The 23,877-nt window shown below is 51.2% G+C and overlaps 1 protein-coding gene across 6 annotated transcripts in view; it reads right to left on the bottom strand.

Annotated features, from left to right (window-relative positions):
- The window catches only part of ppp4r1l (protein phosphatase 4, regulatory subunit 1-like), a 204,106-nt gene that overhangs the window by 83,436 nt on the left and 96,793 nt on the right, over positions 1–23,877 (bottom strand). For 5 of the 6 annotated variants that reach the window (XM_078236343.1, XM_078236347.1, XM_078236348.1 and 2 more), the window contains one exon: positions 8,983–9,539. In XM_078236343.1, coding sequence (XP_078092469.1) covers positions 8,983–9,539 — 557 coding nt within the window. The remainder of the gene's footprint in view (positions 1–8,982; positions 9,540–23,877) is intronic. The other variant, XM_078236344.1, reaches the window with a different exon arrangement.

Raw genomic sequence — 23,877 nt, 5'->3', positions numbered from 1 at the left:
ACAACATCGAAGTCCCAGGTACTGATCCACGCTGCAAGTTCACCCACTTTATTGCGAATACTCCTGGCATTGAAGTATACACATTTCAAACCCTGCTCCACCCCACCTCTGCAATGCCGTGCATTGCAGTCCCCATCCATGCATCCCTCACTTTCAGCCCCACTACTCAGGATCCCTCCCCCCCCCCGAATCAGTTTAAACCTCCCTGCATGGCCTTAGCAAATTTACCCCCCAGGATATTGGTCCCCTTCTGATTAAGGTGTAGACCATCCTTCTCATAGAGGTCACACCTTCCCCAGTACGAGCCCCAATTGCTTAAGTACCTGAACCCCTCCCTCCTGCACCATCCCCTCAGCCATGAATTCAAACCTTCCCTCTCCCTATTCCTCTCTAAACTATCCCGTGGTACAGGCAAGAGTCCAGAGATAACCACTCTGTCAGTCTTGGCCTTTAGTTTCCACCCCAACTCCATAAATCCCTGCCTAATATCCCCTTCCCCTATCCTCCCTATGTCGTGTGTCCCCACATGTACAATAACTTGTGGTTTATCTCCCTCCCCCCTAAGAGTCCTGAATACCCTGTCAGACACATCCCGGACCCCAGCCCCTGGTAGGCAACACACCAACCCTGAGTCCCTACCTTTAGTTCCGACCCTCCTATCTGTCCCCTTAATTGTGGAGTCCCCAATCACAAGGCCCAGTCTTTTACAGCCCCTAACCACCTGAGCTTTCTCACTCGGCTCACCCACAGAGATCTGCTCTCTATGCTCAGTTGATTCCTCCTCAACTGTAGCCTCCAGCACCGAAAACCTATTATGGAGGGGAACCGCCCCAGGGGATTGTCTTCCCGATTGCTTCTTACCCCTCCTCCTGGCATTGACCCAAGCCTCATTTCTAGGAGTTACTATTTCTCTATAACTCCTATCAACTTCCACCTCCGCCTCCCGAATTATGCGGAGTTCCTCTACCTCCCCCTCCAGCTCCTTTACACGCTCCTCCAGAAGCTGCAATCTAATGCACTTCTTACAACTAAAATCTCCTGAAACACTACTGGATTTCCTCACCACATACATCCCACAGGAGATGCAGCATACTGCCTGAACTGCCATCCCTGAAGCCATTACCAGCAAGAAAAAAAGAAAACAAAAAAAAAACTTCCCCACACTTATAATTAGGTTCGAGGAGGATGGAAGGGTGGGATCCTCTACCAGTGTAGAGGATCGGGTATCTCCTCTGCACCAATTTATAGGGCTAGGGCCCCGAGAGAAAAAAAAAAACTACTACTGAGGGGGAACCACCCAGGTAACTGACTTTTAAAGGCTCGGATCACAGAGTTACGAGCCGAACCCCGTAAAATTAGCGCCCCGGAGACCACCATGTCTTCGGTGTACCCCGCACTTCCTAGTGCACCACCCGAGTACAAACCCGGCAGCGTCCAGAAATGTGCCCCAGTAACTAGGACAGCTAATGGCCAGGATCGCTATAAAGCATTCACTCCCTTAGCAAAGCACACTATCCTAAAGGAGTTAGATTCTCTGCGCACCCAAAAATACAGAGTTCTGGAGGACTCTTGAGGAGATGTGGGATGTCCACGATCTCCACCCCCGTGGTATCCACCAGATAGTCAGAGTGAAGTGCCCCTCAGATAAATGGAGGACTCTAACTAGCGCTGACCCGGAGAACCCTGCCACCTGCACGATCCAGGATGGGGCATGGGCGAACGGAGTCCCTAACAATGCCTCCAGGGCGATCCAAAGGGAAGCATATAATGCCTTTAAACACGCAGTCTGTACAGCTCTGGGAAACCCTACCACCAACTGGGGAAAAATCCAATCCTGGAGGCAGGAAAAGGGAGAATCCAGCAGCAACTATGCTGCTCGCCTGTATGAGGCTTATTGTGAGTCGTCCGGGCAGGAAAACCCCGACCCTAACGATGCCCCGTACATCCAAATGTTTTTAGACGGGCTTTTCCCGACACATCAGGAAGTTTTAAAATGAGGTATTGTCACTGCGGACACCTACGATATCGCAGTGCAGTGGGCAAGCTGGGTAGATGCGAGGGCCGGGGCAGGGAGCAACCGAACCGCACCCAGGTCCTGGACAGCCTCTGCAAAAATAGATGCCCCTAACTTTAAACCAACAGCTAAGTGCTTCCGCTGTGGAAGACCAGGGCACATAGCTAGGCACTGTCGATCAGAACCTGGACAAACTTGTGGGACCTGTGGCAGAACAGGTCACTCAGCTGAGCAGTGCTGGCTAAAGCCCAAGCCCAAGCCCGAAACCCACTTAGACATGCAGGAAGCCTTCCTGAACTGGCTGAGGGACCAGGGGAAGGCATGAGCAAAGGCGGCTCCTATAGACGCGGAGGGAGACAACCGTGTCTACATACCTGCCCTCCTGGGGGGCCTGCCTTGCGAAATGTTAGTAGACACAGGAGCCTCTGTATCCCTGACCGACCTACCCCTTCCCGTGACCAAGGATTACACCCACATAGTAGGGGTGGGGGGAACTCGTATTAAGGCTTACAAGAGCAAGACGGTAGTCTTAGAGGTAGCAGGGCGACTGGTGCCGGTCCAGTTCTTTGTATGCCAGAATAACGAGGGAACCATGCTAGGAATGGATATTTTAGAGGAATTAAGCATACTCATAGACCCCAGGAATCATAAGATTCATTGGTCCCACAGTAATGGGAACAAATGTAAGCTCCACCAACCCTGTCAAAACATCGCAACGATCGGGAGTGTTAAAACGTTTCAGAGGGACTGGGACACAGAGCCCCAGCCTTTTGGAATAATTTGTAAAGTACTGACAGGAGTATGGGCCAGGGATAAGCAGGACACAGGAAAGGTCCCTATGGATCCGGTCCACGTCCCCGGCCCAGACCACAAACCCCACAGACAGTATCCCATAAAGCCGGAGGCATACCAAGCCATGCGGGCTAGTGTACAGGACCTAGAAGGGAGGGGGGGTAATACGCTCAGCTACTAGTACCATGAACTCCCCAGTATGGCCAGTAGCAAAGCCCAATAAAACCTTCCGTTTAACAATCGATTATACAGAGCTAAACAAAGTCACCCCAAAAGTACATCCCATACTGGCAAGCTCCTCCACAATCCTGAATGGATTGGGCCCTAAGTATAGTATTTTCACGGTGTTAGACATAGCAAACGGCTTTTGGTCGGTGCCATTAGACACAGAGTCTCAGGACAAATTTGCATTCACTGTGGGCGAAAAGCAATATACCTGGACGAGACTCCCCCAGGGGTTCCATAACAGCCCTGCCATCTTCCACCAGGTTATGAATAGGATATTAGAGGGAGTAGATCACACCCCCTACCGCTGCAGTGTTCTTCAGTATGTGGATGACATCCTAATTGCCTCAGAGGACAGACGAGGACATGCTGCAGCCCTGATTGAGGTGCTGCGAGCCTTAGAAAGGGGCGGGTTGAAGGTGAACCCCAAAAAGGCCCAGGTAGGAAGAGACACTGTCCTGTACTTAGGACAGGAGATATCCCAGGGTACTAGGACCATGCCTCACGAGAGGAGGGTTGCCATCCAGGTCATGCCCAGGCCAGTCTCCCTGAGGGGAGTCCGCAAGGTTTTGGGACTGTTCAACTACAGCCGAACCTTTATCCCCAATTTCGCAACCTTAGCCAAGCCCATACAGCAGCTAGTAAAGGGGGAAGGCCCTGGGGGCAAACTGATAGAATGGGGACCCGAACAGGAGGAAGCTTATGCAAGGTTAAAACAAGCCCTTATATCAGCTCCGAGTCTCGGTTTACCTGACCCGAGGAAGCCCTTCCATATCTTTTGTGAGAATGAGGAGGGATTCTATGCTGCAGTAATAGCCCAAACACATGGGGACACCCTGCGACCCGTAGCTTACTACTCCACACAGCAGTCACCAGTGGCAGCCGGCTTGTCCCGCTGCGTTGCTGCACTTGACTGTGCTGCATGGGCAGTTAGTATTAACGAGCCCACGGTCATGACGGGGGAAATCATCCTCCACACCAGGCATATCATCGTTGAAATGCTTAACAATGGTAAGCTCAGAGCAGTCTCTAATGTAAGGAGAGCTAAGTGGGAATCAGTTCTGCTCCTCAGTCACCATAATAAGGGACACAGGAGTAAACCCCGCTGCAGGGATTTTAGCCACTGGCGAATCACATGTGTGCGCTGAAATCGACCTAGAGATAGACGCAGTCCCAGTAGAAGAACTCCCCTTAGGACAGGCAGATTTAACATTCTATGTAGATGGGTCCAGGAAATATATTGACGGTACCCCCAAAACAGGGTGGGCAGTAGTTAACGGCAAGTTAGAAGTGGTAACCTCAGGATGATTAGACAGCACTCTGTCAGCTCAAGTCGCAGAATTAGAGGCTTTAACACAGGCTCTGACCCTGGCAGAGGGCAAAACCGTGAATGTATATACCGACAGCCAATGCGCGTTCGGAGTCATACACGACTATATGACCGCCTGGGATTGCAGGGGGTTTGTCATATCGGGAGGGGACAGGATAAAGCACCAGGAAAAGATTGAAGCTCTATCCCGCGCCTCAAAGCTGCCCAAAGAAGCAGCAGTAATTAAAGTCAAAGCACATAGGAAAATAGAAACTCCAGAACAAGCAGGGAACGCTGTAGCTGATAAGGCAGCGCAGCAGGTTTGAAGTCACGCTCTCCCAACAGCTAGTATCACCACAGATAGTGTGGACATAGTCCAGTTACACCGGGACACCCCCGAGGCAGAGAAGCAGGTCTGGGAAGAAAGGGGCGGGAAACCAGATGCCCAGAGCGTCTGGAGGAAGGAAAGAAAGGCAATAGACCCAGACTGCATCAGGCGCACCCTGCTGCAGTTAAACCATGGCCGTGATCACACCGGCAGAAACGCCATGAACCATCTCCTGAGAAGGGATTGGTGGTGGCCGGGGATGGGAAGAGACACAGATAAATACTGTCAGCGATGTCTCACATGCGCGCAGCACAACCCCGGGTGACCCATAAAGATCCAAATGGCTCACCAGCCAAGATCCGGGGACCGTGGGAAAGTCTCCAGATAGATTTCACAGAACCACTTCCTGCTTCAGGGGGCAAGAGATATTGTTTAGTCATAATTGACCAATTCACCCGCTGGGTGGAAGCATTCCCCACCCGGGATTGCACTGCTTCCACTGTGGCAAAAATCCTAGCGAGTGAAGTAATTCCCAGATGGGGGGTCCCTTTGCAGATCAACTCTGATCAGGGCACCCACTTCACGGGAACAGTTATGAAAAAGACGTGCGAGTGGATGGGAATAAAGCAGAAGTTCCACATCCCCCACCATCCACAGAGTTCAGGTATGGTAGAGAGGATGAATCGGACCCTGAAGTCCGCACTCGCAAAGGCTTTACATGGAAAACACAGCAGGTGGACAGAGGTCCTACCCACTGTGCTTATGAAACTCAGGGCATCCCCAAATCGCGTTACGGGATTAACCCCTTACGAACTGATGATCGGGCGGGCCATGCAATTGCCCCAAGGCATAATTACCGGAGGGGAAGATTTGGGACCCTTAAAAGACAAAATCAGCAGATATGTCTTAGAACTGAGTGAGCAGCTAAAAGAAATGAGACAGCAAGCAAGAGAACAGCAGGAACTTAAAGGTAAAGAAAGGCAGTACCCTGAACAGGCCACGGTGCCAAAAGCAGGATCCCAAGTAATGGTTAAATTGGTTAATGAAAGGCCTGGTCTAGCTGGTGGTCGGGGCCACACCGAGTCCTCATTAGTGGGGATACCTGCGCCTGTGTTGAAATCAGGGGAAAGGGGCAATGGAAGCATTGGACACAACTAAAAAGATGCGAGAACAGCAATGATCCAGTAACGCGAGTCCACTAATAATAATTGTACCTCCAAGCTCATTGTACCGGATTTTCAGGCAGGTCACAGCACCGGACAAGATGTATATCGCTGTTTGTTTTTATGCTTTACTGCTTAGCAGGGGAGATAGTCTCTCAAACCGTTACCGACACAAGTTGAATGTAAATGCGTACTTGTATATGTCGCATGTATATGCTGAGAAATGGAATGCATCTAAATGCTGGATATGTACCCACATTCAAATACATTTCAAAGGTGGAATCCCATCAGGCCAATCCCTTTGACAGCCCAAGAGACCGTAGAGTGGGTTATACAGGAAGCAGGCCTCACGCACCACCTTAAATCTATACAGGAGAAATTACAGTCTGCTGGGTGCAAGGCAGGGACACTCGGTAAATGGTGACTGCCGGGTTACGACCGCACACACCAGCCACCCTCCCTGACCCTGACAAACACCACTGGGATAGGGCGCCCAATCGGGCAAGTCTGTACATCCAAAACAGAGACAGACAGGGCCCTCAGAGTAGGGAACAGCGACTGTAACCAGGCCTTCGACATTACGCCAGCAGCACCTGATAGTTCCCTTAGAGTCCAGTGTGCACCAAACAACACAGTGCAGATCCTTCTGCAGCCAGAAATTTTAAACAGCCCTGCTGCTTATAATGGAACTTACTTTGTCTGCGGTCACAGGGCATACCTTTGGCTACCCCATGGCTGGACAGGGACATGCTATCTAGGTTATGCTATTCCCTACATACACCACATCCCCACCCTCAAGGACCATCCCCAGTGGAAGGGGGGTAGGCAGAGGAGGTGGGTCTTTTCGTACCTGGGATTCCTTTTCCCTTCCCTGGGAGGGCTAGGATTACAGATGGGCGAACTCACAGCACGAGTACAAAAAGAAGCTCGTATTCTGGAAAAAGTTGCTAATGCTACTGCGGAGCTGTGGCAGAGGTAAACAGCGAACTGATAGCCCTTAGGACAGTAGCCCTACAGAACCGCCTAGCCTTAGATTATCTCCTTGCAAGTAAGGGAGGTACCTGTGCCTTAATAGGAACAGAATGCTGTACATCCATCCCTGACGCCTCAGAGAACCTCACGAATCTAGTGGAACACATTCATAACGAAGTGACAAAACTATATGAGATCCCCAACAGCAGCTGGATGGATTGGCTGATGGAGGGCTCATGGGGGACATTTTTAATACAGGGAGCCATGGTTCTAATTGGCATAGTCATTGCTTGCTGTGTGCTGTCAGTCTGTTTAAGTGCAATTTGTGCCCAGGCTAAGTGCTGTCGCCACGTATCGCACCGAGACCCCTTCTCCACTGCAGCTCCGCGACCACACTGCCCAGGCAGCAACAACATTTATTTAAAGACCGCCATGGAGACACCCCCAGCTGACACCCATCATTGGAGCTCGGAGGAGCACAGATCACGCCAGGTCTGTCACGTGAGAAAAAGCAAAGACTCTTCGATGAACTACTGAACATCTTTTAAACACTCCGGAATCTCAACTAAGAAATCATCGGACTATTCAATCAAAATGGTGTGCTCACTGGGGCGCAAGGACGACGCCCAGGAGCAAGAGGAGAGGTTGAAGGGGCGACCTTTATGCTTAAGATGACTTTTATGCTTAATATCATGGACATTTTTACGCGTGTATAACAAATTTATTTTAAAATATTGTCAGCAGCTCACAGCAATACGATAACTCATGGGCACCCCTTAATCACTTCAGACAGCCTAATCACTTTAGACTCCAAGCAGGGAAAACATAGACAATAGCTCAACTGATTAGATTATGCAAGAAGCTCAAAACACAAAGGGGACCCTCCAGAAAGAGATCAGCCCAGGGGAAATGGGATCAGCTCCACCTATCTATAATGGCTTTTTAATATCTTGCTATTGTGCCACTGCTTTGTGTTATTAGCAGGCACTGATCATGTAACTGGTAGTAAATGATGAGCCTATTACCATATGTTTGGCGCGAAGTTCAAAACCCTATAAATTGTAAAGCGCACAATGGCCAGGGAGAGCAGTTGACTTGCAGCTGTCTCTCCCCAGGCCTGCGGTTTTTGTTATTTTAAACAGAGAATAAAGTTTGTGTTGCCTTTTTGTACTGTACTCATGTCTGCTTGTCTTTCATGCTGGTAGGAAGAGAGAAACTTCCCCTTACAACGGGGATAAGTTATCTCCGATAGTGGTTTTGTAACCTGCTGCTTATTCATAAATCAGCCCAAATCTCATTCAAAAATAAGACAGAATGAAAAGACCGTGAAGGACTTTGATCCCAGCAGCTCATTCCTTGCCTCAACCTTCTTAGTTTTAAACTAGGACAGGCACTGAGTGAATACGACATGAATGATTTTTGAAAATACAGTTACAAACTAAACATATTATTTTGTTCACCTTAAAAAACAGTGCTGCATGTTAGAATGACAGCTTTGTATTGGATGTAATGTGACCAAAGATGCAAGGGACAGTTGACCCAGTAAACTGTGGTGAACCATAGATGGTTACCACTATGGGTACTGAACCATAGATGGTTATCACTATGGGTACTTGTACATATGTTACTCTTGTTACTGTTGGGGTTAGGGTTGGGGTGTTCCACCTGTTAGCATTGTTCTGTGGTACACTCCGTTTGGCTCCGCCTTCCTATAGGAGTATAAAGGTCACTGCACTTCCCAGTGACCCTTTAGTCTGGGATTGTATTGTTAAGCAGTATGCTCTATTCTTGTTGTGAATAAAAGCCCTTATTCCCGGGTACAATCTAGCCTCCCGAGTGGATTAATCGTGCATCATAAACCATGGAACCAATTACAGAGTGATGTAATAGTCAGCTGACTAGCCGATTCACTAGAAATAAGGAACTATGTAGAATTGTGAGGAGCTTGGGGTGGCCCAGGGCGAGGCCCCAAGTTTGGAGTAATGATGTTTCTTTATTAAACCATTTCTTTGATTTATAAGTTGGAGTAAGTTTTATTGTATTTTCATTAGTTGCATTTTGAAGAGTTCCTTCTCAAGAAACATTGCACACTTTTCACACTTGCATTTTTAACTAAAGCTGCTCATCTGATCTGTGACATGTGGTGAGCAAATTACTAGAGCACTTATGACAATCATACCTTGGACATCAGGATCATCCAAGTGAGCCTGCAAGCTTTCCAGAACCTTCTCGAGTTCATTGCTCCTCGTGAAGCCTTCGGTTAGTGACCCTGACCTGGAACTGACCATTTGATCTCGCTGGTCATCCTTGACCATCAACTGTAGTAGCTCCAAGTCAAAATTGATGTCAGGCAGAGGCTGTCGCCAATAAACAAATGAGTTAAACAAATCTCCAGAGAGCTCCAAATTCACTGAAGCAGAAGTGGCACAAATCCTCCCAGTTTCTTTTGTAAATGCAACATCTAAACAATCATCTGTAGAGACGCATTTGTTTTCTGCTTCTGCATGGTCCATAGCTACCTGGTCACTTGATACAGATGCACGGTCAGTACTATTTGAAGACTCGGATGGTGATATCTTCATCTGATCCTCATGGCTGCCATTGTTCGACCTTGGCTGAGAGTTCCCATTGGTTTCAGATGTCTCACCCTGCTGAGGCAAGCTTTCTCCGCAGCTCGAGTCCACCTTCTGTGATGAAGTGAGATTCTGAATTTCAGGCAAATCTCTAGAAGAAGTGCTGAAATGACAAGATATATGTTACACACAATTAAATGAGTGCACTTCAAAATAAAAACAAACACACATACACACACACCAACAATCTGCTCATAACGATTCTGCTCATACAGATGTATGATCTGCTCATACAGCTCCCAATTTGTACCCGTAGTACAATGCCTTTTTTGCAGGGATAGGTAGAAAGTCAAAAGCAAACTTTACGACACTATACAGAGAAGGGAACCGATATGATACAACGAGAACCAGTGCTTCTCATCAGAGTCATGGCTACCAGATACATTTGCTGACACAGGTGGATCATTTTCCATGTACAGCCTTAAGATGCAGCAAACCCTATGCATAAGGAAAGACATGGAGCTAGATTAAAAAGGAAAAAGGATTTCTCCCAAATTAAAACAGATCAAAAATCTTGTTTCAAGTGAGAGAGCTGGTCAAAATGAATTTTAACAGAAGTAGCTACAGTGAAGAGAATATTGGTGACTCAGGGCTGAAGAATTAGTTTTACTCTTGATTCAGGACCTTTCATAACCACTCCATATTATACAGCAGAAAGGCATCCAACAGGCAAATAGTTTTTCTTCTCCCAACATTCTCTTTTCTCTCCCCCCCCCCCCACCCCCATTACTTTTCAAAAAAAATGTGGGAGATCTCTTGCAAATGGTGACATATTTCTGCCAACTCCACAAAAACCAGCAAACATTCAGAATGCAACTGGAAGCCTTTGTCCTAACTTTGGAAATATAGCATCAGCTGGCCAAAAGAAATGCCATGGCAGCAGAAACCAATCTTTTAAAAAAATTCATTGTACAGCAACAAAAAAAGCATGCAACAGTAGATTAACAAATCTATTGACCATGGCCTGAAGTCCTCTGCTCTTATTTAGAAACACAAAATATCCAGAAATCTTTTTCATTAGCAAACGTAAGATCCAAGGGTTGAAGTTGGTCAAGATAGACCCAAATCATTTTTGCCTCCACACTGTACAACATAAATATTTGGCTGCATGCCAGTAACCATATCGCCAATGCTAATCTCCCTTTGCAACAATTGAAGACATCTACTCAGACAATTGACGTGTTATCTAAAACATTGAGCACATTATGAACTTGTCGCAACCTAACATTCTCATCATTCTCCCGGATGACCTGGATCCACTACAGTTTGCCTACCGCTGCAACAGGTCCACAGATGCCATTTCCCTGGTCCTGCACTCAACCCTGGAACACCGATGTCAGACTCTTATTTATTGATTTAAGGCTCAGCCTTCAACACTATTATTCCCACGAAACTCATCTCCAAACTCCATGGCCTGGGCCTCGACACCCACCTCTGCGACTGGATCCGGAACTTCCTAACTCATAGACCACAATCAATAAGGAAAGGCAACAACACCTCCTCCACGATCATCCTCAACACTGGTGCCCCACAAGACTGTGTTCTCAGCCCCCTACTATACTCCTTGTACACCTATGACTGTGACCAAATTCCCCTCCAATTCGATTTTCAAGTTTGCTGACGACACCACCGTAGTGGGTCGGATCTCAAACAATGACGAGGCACAGTACAGGAATGAGATAGAGAATCTGGTGAACTGGTGTGGCAACAATAATCTCCCCCTCAATGTCGACTAAACGAAGGAGATTGTCAGCGACTTCAGGAAGCGTAAAGGACAACATGCCCTTCAACGGGAACAATGTAGAAAGGGTCGAGAGCTTCAAGTTTTTAGGTGTCCAGATCACCAACAACCTGTCCAGATCACCAACAACCTGTCCTGGTTCCCCCCCATGCCAACACGTTAGTTAAAAAAGCCCACCAACGCCTCTACTTTCTCAGAAGACTAAGGAAATTTGGCATGTCAGCTACGACTCTCACCAACGTTTACAGATGTACCATAGAAAGCATTCCTTCTGGTTGTATCACAGCTTGGTATAGCTCCTGCTCTGCCCAAGACTGCAAGGAACTATAAAAGGTTGTGAATGTAGCCCAATCCATCATGCAAACAAGCCTCCCATCCATTGACTCTGTCTACTCTTCCCGCTGCCTCAGCAAAGCAGCCAGCATAATTAAGGACCCCACGCACCCTGGACATTCTCTCTTCCACTCTCTTCCTTTGGGAAAAAGATACAAAAGTCTGAGGTCACGTACCAACTGACTCAAGAACAGCTTCTTCCCTGCTGCTGTCAGACATTCGAATGGACTTAGCTTGCATTAAGTTGATCTTTCTCTACACCCTAGCTATGACTGTAACACTACATTCTGCACTCTCACATTTCCTTCTCTATGAATGGTATGTTTTGCCTGTATAGCACGCAAGACACAAGACTTTTCACTGTATGTTAATACATGTAACAATAATAAATCAAATCAAATCATTCTCAGACAGACGTAAAAAACAGAAAATAAAAAACTGAAGTTTTCGAGCCCACCTTTATGATTCTCGCTAGATTTAATTTAAAAAGTAGTTCGGAACATTTTCTGTTACAGATGGCCAACTTACTGAGAGACCAGACAGTTGAAGATAAAATGCTGGAAAACATATCAAGTCAGCACCTGAAAAGGAAAGACTGGGCCAAGAGTACCTTGCAGAATTCTGATATCTGTCTCTTCCCTTCTCAGATGCTGAAAGATGTGCTCCACACTTCCAGCTCCAGTTCAACTTTCCATTATTGAGCATTAAATTTGTTCATGTAACATATCCTGCTGGGAGTGGAAAAAGCAAAGGAGGAGGGAGGGAGGGGGGGAGGGAGGGGACGGAAAGCGAGGGGGGGAGGGAGGGGACGGAAAGTGAGGGGGGGAGGGAGGGGACGGAAAGCGAGGGGGGGGAGGGAGGGGACGGAAAGCGAGGGGGGGAGGGAGGGGACGGAAAGCGAGGGGGGAGGGAGGGGACGGAAAGCGAGGGGGGAGGGAGGGGACGGAATGCGAGGGGGGGGAGGGAGGGGACGGAAAGCGAGGGGGGGGAGGGAGGGGACGGAAAGCGAGGGGGGGGAGGGAGGGGACGGAAAGCGAGGGGGGGGAGGGAGGGGACGGAAAGCGAGGGGGGGAGGGAGGGGACGGAAAGCGAGGGGGGGGAGGGAGGGGACGGAAAGCGAGGGGGGGGAGGGAGGGGACGGAAAGCGAGGGGGGGAGGGAGGGAACGGAAAGCGAGGGGGGGAGGGAGGGGACGGAAAGCGAGGGGGGGAGGGAGGGGACGGAAAGCGAGGGGGGAGGGAGGGGACGGAAAGCGAGGGGGGGGAGGGAGGGGACGGAAAGCGAGGGGGGGGGAGGGAGGGGACGGAAAGCGAGGGGGGAGGGAGGGGACGGAAAGCGAGGGGGGGGAGGGAGGGGACGGAAAGCGAGGGGGGGAGGGAGGGGACGGAAAGCGAGGGGGGGGAGGGGACGGAAAGCGAGGGGGGGGGGAGGGAGGGGACGGAAAGCGAGGGGGGGAGGGAGGGGACGGAAAGCGAGGGGGGGAGGGAGGGAACGGAAAGCGAGGGGGTGAGGGCAAGCGAGGGGGTGAGGGCAAACGGAGGTAGGAAAGGAAAGGGGAGGAAGGAAAGGAAAGGAAAGGAAAGGGAGGAAGGAAAGGAAAGGAAAGGAAGGAAAGGGAGGAAGGAAAGGGAAAAGGAAAAGGAAAAGGATAAATGCATAGTGGTCCATTTTGGTAGGTCAAATGGGATGAAGGAGTACAATATAAAGGGAAAGACTCTTAGTACTGTGGAGGATCAGAAGGACCTTGGGGTCCGGGTCCATAGGACTCTAAAATCGGCCCCGCAGGTGGAGGAGGTGGTTAAGAAGGCGTATGGTGTGCTGGCCTTTATCAATCGAGGGATTGAGTTTAGGAGTCCGGGGATAATGATGCAGCTATATAAGACCCTCGTCAGACCCCACTTGGAGTACTGTGCTCAGTTCTGGTCGCCTCACTATAGGAAGGATGTGGAAAAGATTGAAAGGGTGCAGAGGAGATTTACAAGGATGTTGCCTGGATTGAGTGGCATGCCTTATGAGGATAGGCTGAGGGAGCTCGGTCTTTTCTCCTTGGAGAGACGAAGGATGAGAGGAGACCTAATAGAGGTGTATAAGATGTTGAGAGGCATAGATCGGGTGGACTCTCAGAGGCTTTTTCCCAGGGTGGAAATGTCTGCTACGAGAGGACACAGGTTTGGGGTGCTGGGGGGTAGGTACAGGGGAGATGTTAGGGGTACGTTTTTCACACAGAGGGAGGTGGGCGAGTGGAATCGGCTGCCGTCAGTGGTGGTGGAGGCGAACTCAATAGGGTCTTTTAAGAGACTCCTGGATGAGTACATGGAGCTTAATAGGATGGAGGGTTATAGGTAAGGAAAGGAAAAGGGAAAGGGAGGAAGGAAAGGGAGGAAGGAAAGGGAGGAAGGAAAGGGAGGAAGGAAAGGGAGGAAGGAAAGGGAGGAAGGAAAGGGAGGAAGGAAAGGGAGGAAGGAAAGGGAGGAAGGAAAGGGAGGGAGGAAAGGGAGGGAGGAAGGAAAGGGAGGGAGGAAGGAAAGGGAGGGAGGAAGGAAAGGGAGGGAGGAAGGAAAGGGAGGGAGGAAGGAAAGGGAGGGAGGAAGGAAAGGGAGGGAGGAAGGAAAGGGAGGGAGGAAGGAAAGGGAGGGAGGAAGGAAAGGGAGGGAGGAAGGAAAGGGAGGGAGGAAGGAAAGGGAGGGAGGAAGGAAAGGGAGGGAGGAAGGAAGGAAAGGGAGGGAGGAAGGAAAGGGAGGGAGGAAGGAAAGGGAGGGAGGAAGGAAAGGGAGGGAGGGAGGAAAGGGAGGAAGGAAGGAAAGGAAAGGAGAAGGAAAGGAAAAGGAAAGGAAAGGAAAGGAAAAGGAAAGGAAAGGAAAGGAAAGGAAAGGAAAGGAAAAGGAAAAGGAAAGGAATGAAATGGAAAGGAAAGGAAAGGAAAGGGAAAGGAAAAGGAAAAGGAAAAGGAAAAGGAAAGGAAAGGGAAAGGAAAGGAAAAGGAAAGGAAAGGAAAGGAAAGGAAAGGAAAGGAAAGGAAAGGGAAAGGAAAGGAAAGGGAAAGGAAAGGAAAAGGAAAGGAAAGGAAAGGAAAGGGAAAGGAAAGGAAAGGGAAAGGAAAGGGAATGGAAAGGAAAGGGAAAGGAAAGGGAAAGGAAAGGGAAAGGAAAGGAAAGGAAAGGGAGGAAGGAAAGGAAAGGAAAGGAAAGGAAAGGAAAGAAATGGAAAGGAAAGGGAGGAAGGGAAGGAAAGGAAAAAGGAAAGGAAAAGGAAAAGGAAAAGGAAAAGGAAAGGAAAGGAAAGGAAAGGAAAGGGAGGAAGGAAAGGAAAGGGAGGAAGGAAAGGGAGGAAGGAAAGGAAAGGAAAGGAAAAGGAAAGGAAAAGGAAAGGAAAAGGAAAGGAAAAGGAAAGGAAAAGGAAAGGAAAAGGAAAGGAAAAGGAAAGGAAAAGGAAAGGAAAAGGAAAGGGGTGCACCTGAACCAGAGGGGCACCAATATCCTGGGAGGGAAATTTGATACGGCTCTCCAGGGGGGTTTAAACAAATTTGTCAGGGGAGTGGGAAAAGGAGTTGTAGTCCAGAAGTCAGTGAGGGTGGTGAGGTATTGGGGAAGGTATCAGGGTCAAGGGTGGGTATCAGTAGACAGGAAGGTGGGTTGAAGTGTGTCTACTTCAATGCAAGGAGCATCCGGAACAAGATAGATGAACTTGGGACGTGGATTGGTACTTGGGACTACGATGTTGTGGCCATTACGGAGACGTGGGTAGAACAAGGACAGGAATGGTTGTTGGACGTTCCGGGGTATAGATGTTTCAGTAAGTGTAGGGAAGCTGGTAAAATAGGTGGAGGAGTAGCATTGTTAATCAAGGATAGTTTAACGGCTGCGGAAAGGCACTTCGAGGGGGATCTGCACACTGAGGTAATATGGGCTGAGGTGAGAAATAGGAAAGGAGCGGTCACGTTGTTAGGAGTTTACTATAGGCCCCCAAATAGTAATAGAGATGTGGAGGAAGAAATTGCTAAGCAGATTATGGATATGTGTGGGGGTCACAGGGTAGTTGTCATGGGGGACCTTTAACGTTCCAAATATTGATTGGAATCTTTGTAGGTCAAATAGTTCGGATGGGGCAGTTTTTGTGCAGTGTGTGCAGGAGGGTTTCCTGACACAATATGTGGGTAGGCCGACAAGAGGTGAGGCCACATTGGATTTGGTACTGGGAAATGAACCGGGCCAAGTGTTAGATTTGGCTGTGGGAGAGCACTTTGGAGATAGTGACCACAATTCGGTGTCTTTTGTTATTGCAAGGGAGAGGGATAGGCCGTACGGCAGGGCAAGGTTTACAATTGGGGGAGAGGTAATTATGATGCGATTAGGCAAGAATTAGGGGGCATAAGTTGGGAACAGAAACTGTCAGGGAAAGGCACTAATGAAAAGTGGAACTTTTTCAAGGAACAAATACTGGGTGTCCTTGATAGGTATGTCCCTGTCAGGCAGGGAGGAAATGGCCGAGTGAGGGAACCATGGTTCACGAAAGAGGTGGAATGTCTTGTGAAAAGGAAGAGGGAAGCTTATGTAGGAATGAGGAAACAAGGTTCAGATGGCTCGATTGAGGGTTACATGTTAGCAAGGAACGAGCTGAAAAAGGGGCTTAGGAGAGCTAGGAGGGAACATGAGAAGTCCTTGGCGGGTCAGATCAAGGAAAACCCCAAGGCTTTTTACTCTTATGTGAGGAATAAAAGAATGACCAGGGTGAGGTTAGGGCCGGTCAAGGACAGTAGTGGGAACTTGTGTATGGAGTCAGTAGAGATAGGCGAGGTGATGAATGAATACTTTTCTTCAGTGTTCACCAAGGAGAGGGGCCATGTTTTTGAGGAAGAGAAGGTATTACAGGCTAATAGGCTGGAGGAAATAGATGTTCGGAGGGAGGATGTCCTGGCAGTTTTGAATAAACTGAAGGTCGATAAGTCCCCTGGGCCTGATGAAATATATCCTAGGATTCTTTGGGAGGCAAGGGATGAGATTGCAGAGCCTTTGGCTTTGATCTTTGGGTCCTCACTGTCCACGGGGATGGTGCCAGAGGACTGGAGAGTGGCGAATGTTGTTCCTCTGTTTAAGAAAGGGAATAGAAATGACCCTGGTAATTATAGACCGGTTTGTCTTACTTCGGTGGTTGGTAAATTGATGGAAAAGGTCCTTAGGGATGGGATTTACGACCATTTAGAAAGATGCGGATTAATCCGGGATAGTCAGCACGGATTCGTGAAGGGCAAGTCGTGCCTCACAAATTTGATAGAATTTTTTGAGGAGGTAACTAAGTGTGTTGATGAAGGTAGGGCAGTTGATGTCATATACATGGATTTTAGTAAGGCGTTTGATAAGGTCCCCCATGGTCGGCTTATGATGAAAGTGAGGAGGTGTGGGTTAGAGGGAACGTTGGCTGATTGGATAGGTAACTGGCTGTCTGATCGAAGACAGAGGGTGGTGGTGGATGGAAAATTTTCGGATTGGAGGCAGGTTGCTAGCGGAGTGCCGCAGGGATCAGTGCTTGGTCCTCTGCTCTTTGTGATTTTTATTAATGACTTAGAGGAGGGGGCTGAAGGGTGGATCAGTAAATTTGCTGATGACACCAAGATTGGTGTAGTAGTGGATGAGGTGAAGGGCTGTTGTAGGCTGCAAAGAGACATAGATAGGATGCAAAGCTGGGCTGAAAAATGGCAAATGGAGTTTAACCCTGATAAATGTGAGGTGATTCATTTTGGTAGGACTAATTTAAATGTGGATTACAGGGTCAAAGGTAGGGTTCTGAAGACTGTGGAGGAACAGAGAGATCTTGGGGTCCATATCCACAGATCTCTAAAGGTTGCCACTCAAGTGGATAGAGCTGTGAAGAAGGCCTATAGTGGGTTAGCTTTTATTAACAGGGGGTTGGAGTTTAAGAGCCGTGGGGTTATGCTGCAACTGTATAGGACCTTGGTGAGACCACATTTGGAATATTGTGTGCAGTTCTGGTCACCTCACCATAAGAAGGATGTGGAAGCGCTGGAAAGAGTGCAGAGGAGATTTACCAGGATGCTGCCTGGTTTGGAGGGTAGGTCTTATGAGGAAAGGTTGAGGGAGCTAGGGCTGTTCTCTCTGGAGCAGAGGAGGCTGAGGGGAGACTTAATAGAGGTTTATAAAATGATGAAGGGGATAGATAGAGTGAACGTTCAAAGACTATTTCCTCGGGTGGATGGAGCTATTACAAGGGGGCATAACTATGGGGTTCGTGGTGGGAGATATAGGAAGGATATCAGAGGTAGGTTCTTTACGCAGAGAGTAGTTGGGGTGTGGAATGGACTGCCTGCAGTGATAGTGGAGTCAGACACTTTAGGAACATTTAAGCGGTTATTGGATAGGCACATGGAGCACACCAGAATGATAGGGAGTGGGATAGCTTGATCTTGGTTTCAGATAAAGCTCGGCACAACATCGTGGGCCGAAGGGCCTGTTCTGTGCTGTACTGTTCTATGAAAGGACAAGGAAAGGACAAAGGAAAGGACAAGGAAAGGACAAAGGAAAGGACAAAGGAAAGGACAAAGGAAAGGACAAAGGAAAAGGAAAGAAAAGGAAGGAAAAGGAAGGAAAAGGAAAGGAAAAGGAAAGGAAAAGGAGGAAGGAAAGGAAAGGAAAGGAAAGGAAGGAAAGGGAGGAAAGGGAGGAAAGGGAGGAAAGAAAGGAAAGAAAGGAAGGGAAAGGAAAGGAAAGGAAAGGAAGGGAAAGGAAAGGAAAGGAAAGGAAAGGAAAGGGAGGAAAGAAAGGAAAGGAAAGGAAAGGAAAGGAAAGGAAAGGAAAGGAAAGGAAAGGGAGGAAGGAAAGGAAGGGAAAGGAAAGGAAAGGAAAGCGAAGGGGGAGGGAAAGAGGAAGGAAAACGAGGGGGAGGAAGGAAACCGAGGGAGGAGGGAGGGAGGGAGGGAGGGAGGGAGGAAGGAGAGCGAGGGGGGAGGGGAAGGAGGGAAGAAGGGAGGAAGGAAAGCGAGGGGGAGGGAGGAAGGAAGGAAGGAAAGCTGGTAGGAGGGAGGAAAGCGAGGGGGCAGGGAGCAAGAGCTATAGCTGGGGGAAAGGAAATTATGATGCGATTAGGCGAGATTTAGCTGGCATAGGTTGGGGAAAGAAACTGCAGGGGATGGGCACAATTGTAATGTGGAACTTGTTCAAGGAACAGCTACTACGCGTCCTTGATAAATATGTACCTGTCAGGCAGGGAGGAAGCAGACGTGTGAGGGAACCGTGGTTTACTAAGGAGGTTGAATCTCTTGTGAAGAGGAAGAAGGAGACTTATGTTAAGATGAGACGTGAAGGCTCAGTTAGGGTGCTTGAGAGTTACTAGTTAGCCAGAAAGGACCTAAAGAAAGAGTTAAGAAGAGCCAGGAGGGGACGTGAGAAGTCTTTGGCAGGTAGGATCAAGGAAAACCCTAAAGCTTTCTATAGGTATGTCAGGAGTAAAAGAATGACTCGGGTAAGATTAGGGCCAGTCAAGGACAGGAGTGGGAAGTTGTGTGTGCAGTATGAAGAGATAGGAGAGGCACTAAATGAATATTTTTCGTCGGTATTCACACTGGAGAAGGACAGTGTTGTCGAGGGGAGTACTGAGATGCAGGCTGTTGGACTGGATGGGATTGATGTTCATAAAGAGGTGTTAGCAATTCTGGAAAGGGTAAAAATAGATAAATCCCCTGGGCCGGATGGGATTTATCCTAGCATTCTCTGGGAGGCTAGGGAGGAGATTGCAGAGCCTTTGGCTTTGATCTTTGCGTCGTCATTGTCACAGGAACAGGGCCAGAAGACTGGAGGATAGCAAATGTTGTCCCCTTGTTCAAGAAGGGGAGTAGGGACAACCCTGGTAATTATAGACCGGTGAGCCTTACTTCTGTTGTGGGCAAAGTATTGGAAAGGATTATAAGAGATAGGATTTATAATCACCTAGAAAGGAATAATTTGATTAGGGATAGTCAGCATGGTTTTGTGAAGGGTAGGTCATGCCTCACAAACCTTATTGAGTTCTTTGAGAAGGTGACCAAAGAGGTGGATGAGGGTAAAGCGGTTGATGTGGTGTATATGGATTTCAGCAAAGCGTTTGATAAGGTTCCCCATGGTAAGCTTTTGCAGAAAATACGGACACATGGGATTGAGGGTGATTTAGTGGTTTGGATCAAGAATTGGCTAGCTGTAAAACAAAGGGTGGCGGTTGATGGGAAATATTCATCCTGGAGTTCAGTTACTAGTGCTGTGCTGCAGGGATCTGTTTTGGGGCACTGCTGTTTGTCATTTTTATTAATGACTTGGATGAGGGCGTGGAAGGATGGATTAGTAAATTTGCGGATGACAGTAAAGTCGGTGGTGTTGTAGACAGTGCGGAGGGAAGTGGCAGGTTACAGAGGGACATAGATAGGCTGCAGAGCTGGGCTGAGAGGTGGCAAATGGAGTTTAATGCGGAAAAGTGTGAGGTGATTCACTTTGGAAGGAGTAACAGGAATATAGAGTACTGAGCTAATGGTAAGATACTTGGTAGTGTGGATGAACAGAGGGATCTGGGTGTCCATGTGCATAGATCCCTGAAAGTTGGCACCCAGGTTGATAGGGTTGTTAAGAAGGCGTACGGTGTGTTAGCTTTTATTGGTAGAGGGATTGAGTTTCGGAGCCAGGAGGTCATGCTGCAACTGTACAAAACTCTGGTGCGGCCGCATTTGGAGTATTGCGTACAGTTCTGGTCGCCATATTATAGGAAAGATGTGGAAGTGTTGGAAAGGGTGCAGAGGAGATTTACCAGGATGTTGCCTGGTATGGTGGGAAAATCGTATGAGGAAAGGCTGAGGGGCTTGAGGCTGTTTTCGTTAGAGAGAAGAAGGTTAAGAGGTGACTTAATAGAGGCATACAAGATGATCAGAGGATTAGATAGGGTGGATAGTGAGAGCCTTTTTCCTCAGATGGTGTTGGCTAGCACGAGGGGACATAGCTTTAAATTGAGGGGTGAGAGACATAGGACAGATGTTAGAGGTAGGTTCTTTACTCAGAGAGTAGTAAGGGCGTGGAATGCCCTGCCTGCAGCAGTAGTGGACTCGTCAACATTAAGAGCATTCAAATGGTTATTGGATAAACATATGGATGATATTGGAATAGTGTAGATTAGAGGGGCTTGAGATTGGTACCACTGGTCGGCGCAACATCGAGGGCCGAAGGGCTGTACTGCGCTGTTATGTTCTATGTTCTAGGGAAGTGAGGGGGAAGGGAGGGAGAAAGGAAAGCGAGGGAGGGAGGGACGGAGGAAGGAAAGCGAGGAGTGAGGGAGGGAAGTGAGGAAGGAAGGGAGCAATGCGAGGTGGAGGAAAGGGAGGGAGGGAGGGAGGAAAGGGAGGGAGGGAGGGAGGAAAGGGAGGGAGGGAGGGAGGAAAGGGAGGGAGGGAGGGAGGAAAGGGAGGGAGGGAGGGAGGAGAGGGAGGGAGGGAGGAAAGGGAGGGAGGGAGGGAGGAAAGGGAGGGAGGGAGGGAGGAAAGGGAGGGAGGAAAGGGAGGGAGGGAGGAAAGGGAGGGAGGGAGGGAGGAAAGGGAGGGAGGGAGGAATGAAAGCGAGGCGGGGGGACGGAGAAAGGAAAGCGAGGGGAGGAGGAAAGCGAGGGGGGAGGGAGGGAGGAAGGAAAGCGAGGGGGGACGGAGGGAGGGAGGAAGGAAGGAGTGCGAGGGGGGAGGGGGAGAAGGGAAGAAGGGAGAAAGGAAAGCGAGGGGGGAGGGAGGGAGGGAGGAAAGCGAGGGAGGAGGGAGGGAGGGAGGAAAGCGAGGGGGGAGGGAGGGAGGAAAGCGCGGGGGGAGGGAGGGAGGAAAGCGCGGGGGGAGGGAGGGAGGAAAGCGCGGGGGGAGGGAGGGAGGAAAGCGCGGGGGGAGGGAGGGAGGAAAGCGCGGGGGGAGGGAGGGAGGAAAGCGCGGGGGGAGGGAGGGAGGACGAAAAGCGAGGGGGGAGGGAGGGAGGGAGGAAAGCGAGGGGGGAGGGAGGGAGGAAAGCGAGGGGGGAGGGAGGGAGGAAAGCGAGGGGGGAGGGAGGGAGGAAAGCGAGGGGGGAGGGAGGGAGGAAAGCGAGGGGGGAGGGAGGGAGGAAAGCGAGGGGGGAGGGAGGGAGGAAAGCGAGGGGGAGGGAGGGAGGAAAGCGAGGGGGGAGGGAGGGAGGAAAGCGAGGGGGGAGGGAGGGAGGAAAGCGAGGGGGGAGGGAGGGAGGGAGGAAAGCGAGGGGGGAGGGAGGGAGGGAGGAAAGCGAGGGGGGAGGGAGGGAGGGAGGAAAGCGAGGGGGGAGGGAGGGAGGAAAGCGAGGGGGGAGGGAGGGAGGGAGGAAAGCGAGGGGGGAGGGAGGGAGGGAGGAAAGCGAGGGGGGAGGGAGGGAGGGAGGAAAGCGAGGGGGAGGGAGGGAGGGAGGAAAGCGAGGGGGGAGGGAGGGAGGGAGGAAAGCGAGGGGGGAGGGAGGGAGGGAGGAAAGCGAGGGGGGAGGGAGGGAGGGAGGAAAGCGAGGGGGGAGGGAGGGAGGGAGGAAAGCGAGGGGGGAGGGAGGGAGGGAGGAAAGCGAGGGGGAGGGAGGGAGGGAGGAAAGCGAGGGGGGAGGGAGGGAGGGAGGAAAGCGAGGGGGGAGGGAGGGAGGGAGGAAAGCGAGGGGGGAGGGAGGGAGGGAGGAAAGCGAGGGGGGAGGGAGGGAGGGAGGAAAGCGAGGGGGGAGGGAGGGAGGGAGGAAAGCGAGGGGGGAGGGAGGGAGGGAGGAAAGCGAGGGGGGAGGGAGGGAGGGAGGAAAGCGAGGGGGGAGGGAGGGAGGGAGGAAAGCGAGGGGGGAGGGAGGGAGGGAGGAAAGCGAGGGGGGAGGGAGGGAGGAAAGCGAGGGGGAGGGAGGGAGGAAAGCGAGGGGGGAGGGAGGGAGGAAAGCGAGGGGGGAGGGAGGGAGGAAAGCGAGGGGGGAGGGAGGGAGGAAAGCGAGGGGGGAGGGAGGGAGGAAAGCGAGGGGGGAGGGAGGGAGGAAAGCGAGGGGGGAGGGAGGGAGGAAAGCGAGGGGGGAGGGAGGGAGGGAGGAAAGCGAGGGGGGAGGGAGGGAGGAAAGCGAGGGGGAGGGAGGGAGGAAAGCGAGGGGGGAGGGAGGGAGGAAAGCGAGGGGGGAGGGAGGGAGGAAAGCGAGGGGGGAGGGAGGGAGGAAAGCGAGGGGGGAGGGAGGGAGGAAAGCGAGGGGGGAGGGAGGGAGGAAAGCGAGGGGGGAGGGAGGGAGGAAAGCGAGGGGGGAGGGAGGGAGGAAAGCGAGGGGGGAGGGAGGGAGGAAAGCGAGGGGGGAGGGAGGGAGGAAAGCGAGGGGGGAGGGAGGGAGGAAAGCGAGGGGGAGGGAGGGAGGAAAGCGAGGGGGGAGGGAGGGAGGAAAGCGAGGGGGGAGGGAGGGAGGAAAGCGAGGGGGGAGGGAGGGAGGAAAGCGAGGGGGGAGGGAGGGAGGAAAGCGAGGGGGGAGGGAGGGAGGAAAGCGAGGGGGGAGGGAGGGAGGAAAGCGAGGGGGGAGGGAGGGAGGAAAGCGAGGGGGGAGGGAGGGAGGGAGGAAAGCGAGGGGGGAGGGAGGGAGGGAGGAAAGCGAGGGGGGAGGGAGGGAGGAAAGCGAGGGGGGAGGGAGGGAGGAAAGCGAGGGGGGAGGGAGGGAGGAAAGCGAGGGGGGAGGGAGGGAGGAAAGCGAGGGGGGAGGGAGGGAGGAAAGCGAGGGGGGAGGGAGGGAGGAAAGCGAGGGGGGAGGGAGGGAGGAAAGCGAGGAGGGAGGGAGGAAAGCGAGGGGGGAGGGAGGGAGGAAAGCGAGGGGGGAGGGAGGGAGGAAAGCGAGGGGGGAGGGAGGGAGGAAAGCGAGGGGGGAGGGAGGGAGGAAGGCGAGGGGGGAGGGAGGGAGGAAAGCGAGGGGGGAGGGAGGGAGGAAAGCGAGGGGGGAGGGAGGGAGGAAAGCGAGGGGGAGGGAGGGAGGAAAGCGAGGGGGGAGGGAGGGAGGAAAGCGAGGGGGGAGGGAGGGAGGAAAGCGAGGGGGGAGGGAGGGAGGGAAGCGAGGGGGGAGGGAGGGAGGGAAGCGAGGGGGGAGGGAGGGAGGAAAGCGAGGGGGGAGGGAGGGAGGACGAAAAGCGAGGGGGGAGGGAGGAGAAAGCGAGGGGGGAGGGAGGGAGGGAGGAAAGCGAGGGGGGAGGGAGGGAGGGAGGAAAGCGAGGGGGGAGGAAGGGAGGGGGAAAGCGAGGGGGGAGGAAGGGAGGGGGGAAAGCGAGGGGGGAGGGAGGGAGGGAGGAAAGCGAGGGGGGAGGGAGGGAGGAAAGCAAGAGGGGAGGGAGGGAGGAAGAAAAGCGAAAGAGGGGGGAGGGAGGGAGGAAAGCGAGAGAGG

This window comes from Mustelus asterias, chromosome 20 (genome assembly GCF_964213995.1).
Source record: "Mustelus asterias chromosome 20, sMusAst1.hap1.1, whole genome shotgun sequence".
Classification (NCBI taxonomy): Eukaryota; Metazoa; Chordata; class Chondrichthyes; order Carcharhiniformes; family Triakidae; genus Mustelus; species Mustelus asterias.
This window is presented reverse-complemented; position numbering and strand designations above follow the sequence as displayed.